This window comes from Diaphorina citri, unplaced genomic scaffold (assembly GCF_000475195.1).
Source record: "Diaphorina citri unplaced genomic scaffold, Diaci psyllid genome assembly version 1.1 scaffold330, whole genome shotgun sequence".
In the NCBI taxonomy this organism is placed as follows: domain Eukaryota; kingdom Metazoa; phylum Arthropoda; class Insecta; order Hemiptera; family Psyllidae; genus Diaphorina; species Diaphorina citri.
In genome coordinates, this window is record NW_007377765.1 from 88942 (window position 1) to 104413 (window position 15472).

The 15472-nt window shown below is 34.9% G+C and overlaps 4 protein-coding genes across 5 annotated transcripts in view; all 4 read left to right on the forward strand.

Moving 5' to 3' along the window:
* The first annotated feature begins 149 nt into the window (after positions 1-149).
* LOC108252191 (protein krueppel-like) lies at positions 150-929 on the forward strand. Its single transcript, XM_026822463.1, has one exon. It carries the CDS (start codon positions 273-275, stop codon positions 573-575), a length of 303 nt encoding a protein of 100 aa, XP_026678264.1. The 5' UTR covers positions 150-272; the 3' UTR covers positions 576-929.
* A 6959-nt stretch (positions 930-7888) lies between these two features.
* Positions 7889-10827, forward strand: LOC113466770 (transcriptional repressor CTCFL-like; the record flags this gene model as incomplete). The annotated part of the gene is made up of 3 exons (XM_026822445.1): positions 7889-8299; positions 9491-9902; positions 9993-10827. Coding segments are annotated over 2 exons (753 nt in total), but the record flags the coding sequence as incomplete, so codon positions are not given.
* A 508-nt stretch (positions 10828-11335) lies between these two features.
* On the forward strand, positions 11336-14493 carry LOC103507625 (zinc finger protein 711). 2 transcript variants are annotated; one of them, XR_003391070.1, is made up of 2 exons: positions 11336-13442; positions 13522-14493. XR_003391070.1 is itself a non-coding variant. In XM_026822458.1 (2 exons), the coding sequence occupies exon 1, from the start codon at positions 12093-12095 to the stop codon at positions 13332-13334; it is 1242 nt and encodes a 413-aa protein (XP_026678259.1). In that variant the 5' UTR covers positions 11336-12092; the 3' UTR covers positions 13335-13361; positions 13444-14493. The 2 variants fall into 2 exon arrangements, 1 of the variants encoding a protein (XP_026678259.1); XM_026822458.1 differs by having other exon boundaries at positions 11336-13361; positions 13444-14493.
* Positions 14494-14905: 412 nt separating this feature from the next.
* The window catches only part of LOC103507613 (zinc finger protein 64 homolog, isoforms 3 and 4-like), a 9122-nt gene continuing 8555 nt past the window's right edge, over positions 14906-15472 (forward strand). Inside the window, exon 1 of the mRNA XM_026822446.1 lies at positions 14906-15175. Within this exon, the coding sequence (XP_026678247.1) occupies positions 14945-15175 (231 nt within the window). The 5' untranslated portion in view covers positions 14906-14944. The remainder of the gene's footprint in view (positions 15176-15472) is intronic.

Sequence of the window (15472 nt, forward strand, 5' to 3'; positions counted from 1 at the left end):
TAAGGCGGTCTCTTACTGATCCCTTATGTGCCGCGTCCATTTTAGTTTAGGACTATTGCACTAAAAATGATGGGTAACTTATCATCATCTTGTAAAAGAAAAAAAAAAAAAAAAACCTACTAGGTATACCCGAGTAGTGATGTGGAGGTGGGTAAAGAAAGGAGGTGGATAGCATTGAAACATGGATCAAAAGTAATGTCGGTTGAATTTATTACTTTCTATGTATTATACTTGTATTTCTTGATCTTTTTTCAGCTTGCTCATCCAAATACATGAAATTTTCATCCACTGACAACTATTGTCAATTCTGTCAGCAATTGTTACCAGTCGACTATTATGACCTTTTAGAACATTGTAAGAACTGTCAAGGTACGGGCTATCGGGACAGAAGTCACAAGTACATGTGTGTAGCGTGTTCATATTTCTCACACAAACGTGACAACATGAGAGTCCATCTGAGGATACACACGGGAGAGAAACCATTTAAATGTGAACTATGCTCCTTCAAAACGGCACAAAAGACTCATTTGAAAACCCATATGTTAATGTTGCATAGTTCTGAAGCAGCTGTCTGACAATAATTCCAACGGAGTTTACTAATAACTGCAAACAACTTGTTGGAGACCATGTCCGGTCACGCAATTAGTATGTGCACCTTTTTTTGGGAGTGTACGCAATCAGTACAAGTATCAGGATATTTTCGAATGTTTACTATGCCAAAAATTAGTTTTGGCAAATTATTGTACTTAAATAGTACTTATGCAAACCATTCCGATGTAAATTCTCGTCTCAAAAGTACCTTTTTTACCTCCTATTATTAATCAGATTTTTTATATGTTTATTTTTAGCATATATCGTAATGATGTACACTGCGCCAAGCAATTAGAGGAACTCTCCTTTTTTGGGGGGGGGGGTTCTCAAAAACCGGAAAATAAGAGCGTTTTTCTCATTGCTTGGCGCAGTGTATTTTGATCTTATTCTATTCATTTGCATGATTTTATATTTTATTTGCTTAGTTTCATTTACAATCAAACTATCAAACTTCTCAGGGTATTGGCTCGCGATCGTTTTGGTTAGAGCATTTTTACAGCTTTAACATGTATAACTCATTCTAGTTATCATTATGTGAAATTTTATTTTATAAAAGCGTATTAAATATTTAAATCAGATGATATATTGGGACTATTGAGAGCAATAAAAAAATAATTTTAAAAATAAATAAATATAATTAGTAAAATAAATATGTTGTAAATTATATCTCCGCACCACTTACCTGAGAAAGAACAATGTATCAATTATTTGTTCGAAAATGAGTAAAACCTAATTCATTAATTGAAGTGAAAGTGTCACTTCCCCTAATAAAATTTCATTCATAAAATGTACTAAATGTACTAGAAAAATTTATACTTGAAACAATGTGTACGCAAAAGTTAAAAAACGCAAAAGAGCAAGTTTTTCAGGACTTATCTGTATTATGGATCCTGGGATGTGTTCTCCATGCGAAACTGCACACACTTGTCACTTTTCAAAATTTTACTACTTGAAATAATATCAAAATCAATTGAATTAAACTTTAACAAAAAACTTGCGACTGTTCTCAATCTCAGAATTTATTCGCTTCAAAGTTATGTCGAAGATATTGGGAGAATTAAAGTTATATTGGTAGGTACATGACAAAGAGTGAACGGACGGACACACATATAACACAACACAAACTATACTTAAACTGTTGTATAAATAAATTATAAAATATTTCATCTATTGCCTTCAAATTTCCATTACATTAAAAAAAGGGGGGGGTATCTTTTTTAACGAAATTTCTGTGTGCAGTGTCCAATATAATAAAATATGTACTATGGCACCTGAGATTTATTGTAGTGTATTATACCTATTGAGTACCTATAAGTAAACGGACCGAGTGAGCTTTAAGTTTAAACTCGACTTTTTTATGATCAATACATTTAGTTACCTATATTGTTGTTTTTTCTTTTTTTTTTTTTCTTTTTTTTAATGCATTTTGAACTCAATGACCCGATCGAGTCCATGGGGCTAGAACTCCAGTAGATATCCTTTCCGATTGAGTTCTAGACTTCTAGAGAACACTGAAGATTAAATGATTAAATAATTTAATTCATACAACATCAATAATGTTTGAAATATTTTTTTCTCATTACAATATTTTTTTCTCATTTTTCAAAAAAAAAAATTTCAGAATGCATTCACTGTTCATCTACTTTAAGTCCGTCCACAGAAGATCTGGTCAAACATTGTAAATCTTGTCCTGTCCCGACTAGATTGAGCAAACTTTTCAACTACATGTGTTTTGCGTGTAACTATCACTCTTACTATCGTGACCGGATGCGACGCCATGTTCGCAATCATATTGGTGATAAACCATATAAATGTAACTATTGTTCGTATCGGAGCAACGAAAACAGTACCATCATAAAACATATTCGCCGAAAGCACAAAATGTACTTGCTAAGGCTACGTTAGTTTATTAAGGTTTAATGGTGGTACCTAACGAATCAAATGGGAATTTCACTCAAGTAGTCAAGCAGATGTTTTGATTGATTGTTTTTTTTGTTTTTTTTTCTTAGAATATGTACTATGGCACCTGAGATTTATTGTAGTGTATTATACCTATTGAGTACCTATAAGTAAACGGACCGAGTGAGCTTTAAGTTTAAACTCGACTTTTTTTATGATCAATACATTTAGTTACCTATATTGTTGTTTTTTCTTTTTTCTTCTTCTTTTTTTTTTTAATGCATTTTGAACTCAATGACCCGATCGAGTCCATGGGGCTAGAACTCCAGTAGATATCCTTTCCGATTGAGTTCTAGAGGTGGTAGGTAAATCACACAGACAAATAGCGTTAAATAAGTTAACTTGACCTTAACCCATATGTTCTCCATTTCGGGGCTATTAGAGTTTAAATCGTCAAGCATGACAGCAGTGTAATTATTGCTCACCGCTAATAAGACACCTCCACCTCTTGTCTTACCACTTATATTTTTATCCCTATCTTGTCTAAATACTGTGAACTGTTCACTATCAAAAAGTTCAGAGTCATATATATCTTCTGCCAACCATGTCTCGGTAAGAGCAACTAGATCATGTTCCTGGTTTACTGAAGATTCATAGAATTCTTTTGTCTTCGTTCTTAAACCTCGAACATTTTGGTAAACGATTGAAGTTATTGGTTTAACACAATCAACTCGGACCCCCGATACTGCACTTAGACTATCCCCATTGTTATTTGTGACTGAAGATGCACTTGACATGGACGGGGATCGAACCCGAGTTATGCATGTAGAGACTAAGGTCCCAGCTGATTGCTGTGTAACTTCACATGTTATACCATGGTTAACATTCTGCTTCTGTTGTAAAAATTTCGAGTATACTGATGACCATTAGCATTGGTAGAGGAATGATAATTTACAGGGTGATCCAGTTGCATAGGTCTATTCGTGATATTTGATGGACAATGCTGTGGTGCTTGGGCTACATGCCCAGTGTTGGTAGCAGGGGGTGGAGGGGCTACATAATCAGGGTTAGCCGCACGTGGTGGAGGGGCCAAGTAACCATGAGTAGCAGCAGGGTGTGGAGGGGCTGCATATCCCGTGTTACTAGAAGTTGGATGACGTATGAAAGGGGCGTGTCTCATGGGTGCCGGTCCACGCTGCTTAGGACGTTGAGGTCTCCTGGTGAAGCGGTTCTCAGGGTGAGAGGGTCTGGTATGTACTGGGACAGAATGCAATCTTCCTTCCAATGAACTTGGAACTTGAGACTGCGCGTGCATCATAATACATGGACAGGCGTGACTGTTGGTCCATGTGTAATCAGCGCTACCATGCGAGATGGCATTATTATTGAAACGCATATCATTGTTCATATAAGAGCTTTGATTTGAAATGAAACGCTTCCTGTAGTTTGCTTCAAATCTCTGTTTCATTGGTCTCTTTGGGTACCCTGTATTTGATTGAATGTTAGACTGGGTACTTCGTCTTCCCCTCTTCATATGTTTCTTTCTATTGAATGAGATGGACCTTTCATTCCGGTTGACATTATTTTTAGTGTTTTGATTTAATTTGCCAAACATTGTTAGAGTAATTTTATGTGACAATTTGTTTTTACCAGAATTGTTCAAGTGAATCCCATCTTGGTTTAAGTGTTCGAATTTTATCATTTTTGTATTTATGATTTTAATGTTATGATGAATTTTAACATAGTGTTTAATACGAGTGTTTAAGTTTGTAATATGTTTATTTATTTTAGGAACATCAAATCTCTTCAGGATTTGCACAATAAAAATATTTTTACACTTTCGAAGTTTAAGTATAATTGAGTCCAACGCACTTTTTATTCTATCCCAAGTTGTTTTAAACAAATCATTGGTTCCAAGGATTATTACTGCCAAGTCTTGTTCGGTCACTTCCTCTTGAAACATTTGATCAGCCTTCACGAATCCCATGCCGCCGCGAGTGTAGTCTGCGATGTGAATGTTGTCCGGACATTTAGTTGACAGCATGAGTTTAATGCTTGCCGCAATACTATCTCCAATCAGGAACAAATTTGTTTTTGAGTTCTTACTGTCGGGATCCTTCATTTGAGCATTATTTACAATATGACCATCAATTTGTGTAGGTATATCTGGAGCACAATGTATGACTACTTCAGGTGTGATATAAGCATGAACATCGCTCTCCCTAGCTTGAATATGTGTCTCTGGTGGATGTTGAGCGATCTCATCAGGTATATCAAGAGCAGGACAATCACTCTCCTCAAATAAATCCTTTGATTTTGATGTTTCAACGATGGTGGACTCAAATTCATCATCATTTACAGACATCTATTCTCTCCTTTACCTCTCCATTCTAACTTCTTACCTACTTCTCTGCTCTATACTTCTTACTTCTCTGCTCTATACTGCTTACTTCTCTCCTCTATACTTCTTACTTCTGACTTATTGTTTGTCTTTGTGACACTCTCCTGCCTTCAAGCAGTTCCGAGAAAGGAAATATTCGTAAAAAACAAACAAACAACAGCTCTTGCTTGACTTTTTCAGCTGAAATTTTCGGCATTCCTTATCTTTGTTTGCAATGACAATCAGTAGTTGAACACACGCAGGAAGTTTCGCAAGTTTCAACGATTTTGCCTTTTGGTAATTTCCTAGATAGCTAGATACCCAGTCTTAGATACCCAGTCTGTCTGTTTGTTTTTCACGAAATTTACCTCTCGAACGGGTAGTCCGATTTTGAGGAAATTTGCCAAAAGTGGTGCCCCGGAGGGACGGGCCCCGCTTGTTCGTCTTGAAATACCTATTTGTTCTCGAGAGTTGAGGTAAGCAGATCTAACCATTTACGAGTAATAATGTACCTACTGTAGACCGATGGCTTTCATTAGAGACCATTTTTAGGTCAAACTGCCGAGCAGTGACAGAACTATGACCGATTTTTTTTTTTTTTTAGGTCGACACATCGCCTTTCACAGAAGTTAAAGGGTTAGTACCCGTTACACCAAGGGGTGTTTTTTCATTTAACTTGAAGTTTCATGCGGAAAAAGTATGGAAATGGATCCCCCTTAATATGGGCTCAATACACCGATTAATTTATTGATGTTTATTTTTGAAATTTCGATAGATTACACAAAGTACGAAAAAAATTCACATCCGAAAAGTACGAAAATGTTATTGACAGTCGTGTGATGTGTTCACAGCAGATTTTTTATTATTTTTTTATGTTCTAGGTAGATGTATTTTTTTTATATTGTATATATATTTTTATTATTTATTTTACTGTAGGTATTATATTTTATATACATATGTATTTATACATATTATCTTTATTTATTAACCCATGCTTCCGTTTGAATAAAATAAAACACGTTTAACCTGTGAAAATTGTGCCTTAATGGTTGTCAAGTGTGTGTTTTATTATTATTATTATTATCATTATTAAAATTTATTAAAGGACTATTATTGAGCTTGCACTCTTTCCATGCATGTCGAAGCACGACATGTCGAATCTCAATTGTCTTTTTAATTTGTGAAGATTCTTATCTAAATCATTATTTTTAATAATTATTTGCATTTATATTGTTATTATTACACTAACAATCGAGCTTTAATGGAATCATCTTCCTTTTACTAAGTTTAATTTTCTTCCAGTTTCAGGTACTGTCGCTTTAGGGACACCGACCTATTCGGTTCAAATCCTAGATGCAAAGTCAAAAAGGCCTTCCAAATATCAAGTTCACCAGTTTAAAGTCTCAAATCCTTCCACTTCTTCAGACATCTCTGATCCGGAAATATTTCAAATTTGTACTCATTGTCGCCAACAATTAGCAAGAGATATTAATATATTATTTGAACATACAAAAATATGCAAAGCTGCAGTGCGCCCAAATGAGTTTCGTTTCAAGCATGTCTGTTATAGATGTCTTTATTTTACACATAAACCTCATTGCATGAAAATGCACATTCAAGAGCATTTGGGCGTGAGACCTCACACGTGTGATTTTTGTTCTTATAGCAGTGCACGAAAGAGTAATCTAAAATTGCATCTTAAGAAACACATTAAAGATCCAGATTTACTTCCAGCACATATTTCTAATGTTAAAATTTGTGAATATTGTAATACATCTTACCCTAGTAATCGAGCTTTAATGGAACATTGGGAACAATGCCTCCTTGTACCTTTAAGTACAAAGAAAACTTGTCTATATTGTAACAAGTATGTTCCTTCAGATATTGACGTATTTATAGGACATTGTCAAACGTGTCCTAACATGAGTTTCCTAAATGCAGCGATTCCACAGACCTGCAAGCATTGTAAAAATTTCACAAGTTCAGATGTGAATTTATTAATGCAGCACAGCGAAAATTGTCCCTGTATGGTGCGCCCAGATCCTATTAAATACAAATTTATTTGTGTTGCTTGTGATTATTTCACTATCATATCGCAAAATATAAGAAAACATACTCTAGTACACCTTGGAGACAAACAGTTTAAATGTTGTCTCTGTTCATATGGTGCCTACCAAAAAGAAAAATTGCAATTACACGTAAAGAACAAACATTCAACAAAAGTTACAGAATAAAGTCTTTAAATTTCCCTTCCAAACAAGGGTATAATTAATTTTTTTTATTAATTTAAATAATAATAATAATAATAATAATAATAATAATAATAATAAGGTAGCGCCTTGACCACTACACCACCGAGGTAGGTAGCGCCTTGACCACTACACCACCGAGGTAGGTAGCGCCTTGACCACTACACCACCGAGGTAGGTATTCCATACCTCGGCTGGGATTGAACCCACGCCCTCCTGTTTACCAGGCGAGCGCCTTGACCACTACACCACCGAGGTAGGTAGCGCCTTGACCACTACACCACCGAGGTAGGTAGCGCCTTGACCACTACACCACCGAGGTAGGTAGCGCCTTGACCACTACACCACCGAGGTAGGTAGCGCCTTGACCACTACACCACCGAGGTAGGTAGCGCCTTGACCACTACACCACCGAGGTAGGTAGCGCCTTGACCACTACACCACCGAGGTAGGTAGCGCCTTGACCACTACACCACCGAGGTAGGTAGCGCCTTGACCACTACACCACCGAGGTAGGTAGCGCCTTGACCACTACACCACCGAGGTAGGTAGCGCCTTGACCACTACACCACCGAGGTAGGTATTCCATACCTCGGCTGGGATTGAACCCACGCCCTCCTGTTTACCAGGCGAGCGCCTTGACCACTACACCACCGAGGTAGGTACTTATAGTAAGTTATACTATAGTAGTGTTATCGTGTTTTACACAAACTTCATTTATTCGATACCTACTCTTATGAAACGAAAAACATAGTAATATATCGTAAATAATGGTTGTCAATTATATATCATTTCAGACATAAATTGGTTCTGTTCCTTTTGTCATAACCCAGTTTTAAGAGAAGACATTTATTTTCATAGTAAAAAATGTTTATCTGTTGTCAGAAGTGACAATGGCAAGCATTTGGTATGCTGTATTTGTAAATATTCAACATATAGCTGGGCTAACTTGAAAACCCATACGTTTCTACATACTGGAGAGAAACCTTTTCAATGTCCTTACTGTGATTATAAAACTGGGCATAAAACATCTGTGGTTAATCATATAAGAACTCATACTGGAGAAAAACCATATCAATGCAACTTATGTGACTATAAAAGCTCTCAATCTGGACCCCTGAGATACCATTTGAAACTGAAGCATGGTCAAATCAGAGAAAACCTACATGTTAGCCATCAATGAGCAAATTGTGGTGTGTTTGTTGTTTTCTGCTCATAATCATTCATTATATCAGTGAGTAATCAATTACCAATATTTTAGTCGCTAAAGGGGCTTCTGTTAGTGTTCGTAGATTTCTTGGATACAGAATATGTTGAAATTTGTAACTGCTCTGACGTGTTATTATGTATTCTCACCTTTACCAACTATGTAATAGATTTTTATATCCATGGAGAGACTTCCATACTTTATCTTTACAATTTTATTACTCCTATACAAAATCCTATATATTATAGCTTTATCGACTTCGAGTCAAAAAAATTGTTGCCATTTAAATATTTCTTTCTTTTTAATTGTACTTAAATATAAAACAAGCTGGGCCCGTCCCTCCGGAAATTTTTTAGCCCGTAGTTTATTCGATTGTGATTAAAGAAAATCAGTACCTATGTGCCTACCTAATTTGTTTAATATTCAGTTTATTATTATTCTTGATTTGATTTTTCGATTTTACCTTCATGTAATGATTTAAAATCAAGACTAGAGCCCGTTCTCCCTATATTCCCAATATAAGGTTTAGGTCACCCATCCATTTATTGGCCTTGCTCGGCGTGGCTTAACATAGGTGATGCTAAAACCGGTCTTGAAATAACGACTGAAGTGTTATCTAAAACTTTCTCGCTTTGAGTTCATAGGTCGTCGCGACAAATTTCAAGATTAGAGCTCATTTGTGTGAAAAAAATCCCCCAAAAACCAGTTTTTTTTTTGCTTTATGGTTCTCTGGACATAATTTGCACCACCATTTTCGTGTTCCTGGTAAAAAGACCTTTAATTTGATATATACATAGGTCGATCAGGTTTGAATAAGCCCTTCTATGGGGACAGACAGACGACACCGAAGCGAATACAATAGTCCGTCCACTATACCTTTATTATTATTATTATTATTATTATTACTATCGTATTAATAAAGGACATAAAGGGCTAATGACAAACTTTTGACTAGCTAGGTAAGGATAAAATGACGGGGGAGGGGCAAGATGCTCCTTTTTCATCGTGAAAGGACACCCTGTATTTTTCATTTTACTTTATGCTTCTCTTTAGTTTTTACTTTCCCTGTTAACTTAAATTTACTTCTTTCAGCTTATCACTTTTTACTTTTAAGGCGTCTTCTTTTTAATCTTCACCAAATGTAAGTACCTATACTAACAGTAGCAATATGTGAACCATTTAGTTTCAGATCAGTACTGCATTCATTGCGAAGATTTCTGTTCCGTAGACACAATAGAACTGTTGGACCATTGTAAAACTTGTCAGGGCATGGCGCGTCCTGATCCAAACGATTGCAAATTTGTTTGTTACGCGTGTGACTATCACAGCTACTGGTCGAATAACATGCGGAGCCATATCCGAACTCACACTGGGGAGAAACCATACTTGTGTGTCGTGTGCTCATATAGATCTGCCAGCTCCGCGGGACTCAGTTCTCACATGAAGAAAAACCATGGATTGGATAATAGATCCCTCCGCAGCTTTCAACATCACCTAGTACTATGAAACGTTACTCGAAGTTGAAGATAACAAATGTATTTATTTGTTCAAGCAAAGAGTGAGTAGTGCAATAGTCCTAAACTAAAATGGACGCGGCACACAAGGGATCAGGAAGAGAATCAAATGTATTTATTTGTTCAAGCAAAGAGTGAGTAGTGCAATAGTCCTAAACTAAAATGGACGCGGCACACAAGGGATCAGGAAGAGACCGCCTTAACATAATAATAACAACAAATTGTTTAAGCAAAACATAAGAAAGTCCACCTTGAAATTACTACTAACTCTACTTGGACTTAAATCCCAGTCTTCCATATTACGAGCCCAACCTCTGAATTACTAGGGCTGACTTCAATATTTTCAGGGTTAAGGATGAATCCTACCAAACACGTAAGTATATCGTGAGTTTGAACCTTACGTAGTTGAACATTCTATCAATTTTACATTTACCTCATATTGTTCGCTAATGATACAGAATATAGATATACATACATAGGTATATATGTAAATGTAAAAAAATAACTTTGCGGAATATTTATTATTATTATTATTAACATGGAAATTTATACTTGTCTACGTACAATGGCATAAAATCATGTTTTTTGAGGTTGGGGTATTAATTAAACTGTCTGATCTGATCTGACTTATCTGATGGAAAAATCTGAAAGTGTGTGGTTAGCTTTAGGGAGTTCTAGATATACGATAATTAATTTTAGTATATAAATTAATTTTAAAATAATTGATTATAATCAATAATTAAAATAATTATTTGTTAGCCTTGTTTGTTTATTTGTTTACGAATTTTTAATTATTTCAAAAAATGTTCTTGCTCCTTTTTCTTCAATCTACATACTTGTATTTTTGTTTGTATAAATAGGTAGGTATATAAAAAAAAAAACGTATTTTATCTTATAAGGTATCAGTATTAATTTTGAATCATTCAGTATTATTTATCATTATCATACTTTAACAATATATTATCGATAAGTCCCTCTAACAATTTATAGAACTGCTTTTCATTTTCATCTTTTGTGTAAAAGTAGATGTAAATACCTAGCCATATTGCCTGAAGAATCAACCTTGCCCTATCACAAACCTATCACATTCTTGTGGTTTGAGTTGGATAAAATATCGAATGCTTATCTGTTGACTTGTTCTTTATTTTAGATCAAAGTCAGAGATGTATTCATTGCAACCAGTTTTCTTCAACAGACGTTTACGCTTTGTTATCTCATTGCAAGACTTGCACTTCCATGTCCCGACCAGATCCCTTTCGCAACAAGTTCGTATGTTATGGATGTGACTATTCTTCTTATCTGTTGGGAAATATTAAAACTCACATACGTACCCATACAGGGGAGAAACCATATCGATGTAATATATGTACATACAAATCGGCCAGTGCTGCTGGGTTATGTTCTCACATGAAGTTCATACATAGTGGACACTGAACATGTTCAATTAAACAACTATCAACTTGCTAAAAAAAAAAAAAAAAAAAAAAAAATTTCAAGTTGCATCTGACTACTGCCACAAGGGTGGCAGGGATCACATCTTCCTAAGAAATATTGATCCCCCAAAAATTATGAAACAGATGTCTTGGGTTTTTTTTATGTATATTATAAGCGGTTCTTGAGAAACCCATCCTTGGAAAAGGCTATAAAAAACACCCTGTATAATGTTTACATAAAATTATACTAATGTCATCTTTTATCTGTACTTTTCAGATATAAGTTCTATTTTAAATGAAGTAAACAATTAAACATATTTTTCTCTCTTTCTCTCGTAAGATATACGGAGTGTTCCAAAAGTCTTGAAACCCCTAAATATTTTTTGAATGGCTAATGATGAAAAGCTGAAATTCGGGGAATCCAGACCAAACAATTACATTTAATTCATCAACCCTGATGGCCTCTGGGGGTGACAAAGGATTGTTTCTAAATTTCAAGTTGCATCTGACTACTGCCACAAGGGTGGCAGGGATCACATCTTCCTAAGAAATATTGATCCCCCAAAAATTATGAAACAGATGTCTTGGGTTTTTTTTATGTATATTATAAGCGGTTCTTGAGAAACCCATCCTTGGAAAAGGCTATAAAAAACACCCTGTATAATGTTTACATAAAATTATACTAATGTCATCTTTTATCTGTACTTTTCAGATATAAGTTCTATTTTAAATGAAGTAAACAAAGTTCTCTCGGACGACTCACCCCCGAGAGCTTCTGCAGTCACTGTATCCTCGGATAACAACAAAGAAAAGTCTAAAATGTATTCCCGACCTTCTTATCAAACGTCATTTAAGTGCAACCTTTGCAACTATAGCGTGACAAGCAAAACAAGATTTGAAGAACATTGCAACTCCCACAAAGGTGTTGACTATCTCCCTCTTCAAACGCCACCTATGTTTATTTGTAACATTTGTTCTTTTAAGACAACTGTTAAAGTACAATTTGAAGAGCATAATGCCAGTCACAAAGCTGAGGAAAATGAGAGAATATTACAAAGTCCACCCACTCTCATCTGTACTGTGTGTCCATATAAAACAACGAACAAGATTCATTTTGAGCAACATCAAACTGAACACAGGCCTGTTGATTATTCTTCTGGAAAATTTCCGACTGAACCAGTCCAAAGCCCACCTATGTTGATCTGCACTATTTGTCCTTTCAAAACTACTATCCGATCTCAGTTTGATCAGCATATTAAAATACACAGACCAAGTGAAAACAAACCATCAAATAATTCCACAATGAACTTCTTGTATTGTAATGTGTGCTCTTTCAAAACGCTCAGTCAAAATGATTTACAGTTCCATAAAAATTTACATGGATCCACCGGAAACATCTACAAAGCTCCAGCCATGGTAATGACCCCTATGTCAAGATGTTCTTCCCCCTGTAGCACATCGTCTTCTGGCGTGTTCATGTCAGATATGTCCAGGGCTTCTTCGCCATCAACATCTTCTTATGGATCACCACAGAATTCTCTAAGCAGTAAATTGTACAGTTGCGGAATATGTGAATTCAAAACTTCAAATATTACCGAGCTTGAAAATCACAACCTTCATACACACAGTAAACCGGAAACCAACGCTCCGCCAGATTCCAATTATTTCAAACCATATTGCTGTAATGTTTGTGGCTTCAAGACCTCAGATAGCGCATCTCTTGGTTTTCATGTGAAGACACACTATGAGAAAGATCTCTGTGTGGGACGAGAGCTTGACTGTCAGTTTTGTCACTACCGCGGAAAAAACAAGACTGAATTGAAAGCGCATTACATAAGTATCCATTCAAAAGATAAGTTGTTCAAGTGTTATCTTTGTAGCTACAGCACAGGATATCCAGACTATTTGAACAATCATATAAGATCTATTCACACTGGCGAGAAACCATTCGAATGTAAAGTCTGTGAGTTCAAATCTGCGAGCAAACAAGGCCTTTACTATCATTGGAAGCAATCGGGGCATAAAATAAAATATGCTCTTAAGAACTTGTATTTCCAATAGATAAGAATATCTATAGGTAAAAAAAAAAAATAGCTATAGAATGTAGCTAGAAACCGAATATTTGTCTTTTATTCCAGTTTTCCAATATTTTGTAGAACAGATAAGCAGGTAGCTATAGAATGTAGCTAGAAACCGAATATTTGTCTTTTATTCCAGTTTTCCAATATTTTGTAGAACAGATAAGCAGGGCCGTATTCCCCTCGTTTTTAATTTTTCTGCTTTACCTACTGTGCGCCAGACTATAAAAATTTGGAGCATCCACCCCTCAGCAAAATACTGGATACGGCCCATCGGTAGTTTTGGTATCATTTGACTTTTTTAGGTTTGTTCTATGGACTTTCTATTGTAAGGTAACAATCTAGTCTATTCTAAGGTCTAATTTTTATTTTTTTTTAAAATTAATTCTTTTTACTTTCCTTATCATTGTATCAATCATACAGGAAGGGAAGTAACGTAATCAATCGGCTGAGCTGAAATGTTTGTTTTCTAACCTCTTAAACAATGTTGTATTTTGTTGTTGCTGCGGTTGTAAATAACCGCAGCAACAAGAACACCACAAACTACATTAATAAATAAATAAACAACTACCTACTTAAAATAAGATGTAAAAAAAGTGCAATATAAAATATGTTCAATTGTTCATAGGTTACTATACTTTTGTTCATCGTTCATAATTACATATTTGTTTATTTATCTGTACCTAAATATACACACGTACTTCTTTTGTTTTGTTTCTTGGATATTATAAGAATAATTCATTTGATAATTTACCCCCTCCCTTTCACATAGTAGGTATTATATTCGTTAATTTTCATTTCAAACACTTTAGTAGGTAAAAATACAATTTAATATGTCGGTAATTGTTAGTGTTATGTTATCCTCCCCCATGAGAAAGAAGATTTTCCAAGGAAAGATTGTTTTTGCTGTGTTTATTAACCACTCACAGGCTGGCAGCTTATTTATTTATTTATTTTTGTTTTATTAATAAATGTTTCTTGGTCTTATCGGTCAAACTAAATATGAGGATAACCAGTTTATTCCTAGAACTCCTATAGCGTTGTTCATAACAATCTGAATTACCCTGTATTTATTGCATATCACAGTTTGTTTTTAGATACTAATAAAATGAGATAATATTTATTTAAATAGGTATCTAATATATCTTTGATTTTTTTATAGGTAAATTCTTACATTCATGGACAGTATGAAGAAGAAAGCAATTCCATACTTTCGGCTAGGGCTATTTATTACTATTACCCAAATCCAAAAAATTTGCTCAATAAAATTATACATACATGTGTATGTAACTCCTAAACTACATTATCTTTTCCTAAACGCTTAAAAATGAAAAAAAAAGTAGGTAACCAAGGTAAAAAAATCTAATTTCTGGAAAGTTTTTCACGATTTCCCAGAAAAGGACATTTCGGATTTGTTTCCTTCTTCAAACTGCCGATTTAATCTTTAGCAAGGGAAATTTCTGACTGACATCCTCCCTGTTTAAAGTCCCTTAGCTAGACTTTTTTTACACATTGTTAATTCAATAAATTTTAAAATAATAAACATTTAATTTGTTCTACTTAGACTTTGTTACCTGCATCTATTGCTCGACAATGCTGCCTAAGAATGACGAAGAACTTTGTCTCGAGCACTGCAAGATATGTGTTTGTGCATCACGAATAAATTCTTCGTTCAGATTTGTCTGTTTCAACTGCAACTATCACACGATTCAGTCCATGGATATGAGGAGACATCTCCGCAGACACACGGGCTGGAAACCATATAAATGTGACTTCTGTTCATACACTTCCAGTGTCAAAGGAAATTTGAAAATTCATATGAATGTGAGACATTAGTTCTTGAAAATAATCAAATAAATGAAAACTGGTTTTTAAGATCACACGATTTTCTTTTGTATGTATTAGATAGAGGAACTTTGAAAAAAAAAATCAACGAAATGTCGAAAAAAATTTGAAATTAATAATAATAATAATAATAATGATAAATGATAAATAATAATAATAATAATAATAATAATAATAATAATAATAATAAGTTATTTAGCTTGCAAATCAAGATTGAAATAACTCAAAATTTGAAACTCGGCTGTAGCACTTGTAGATCGGAAGAGCGGTTCAGCA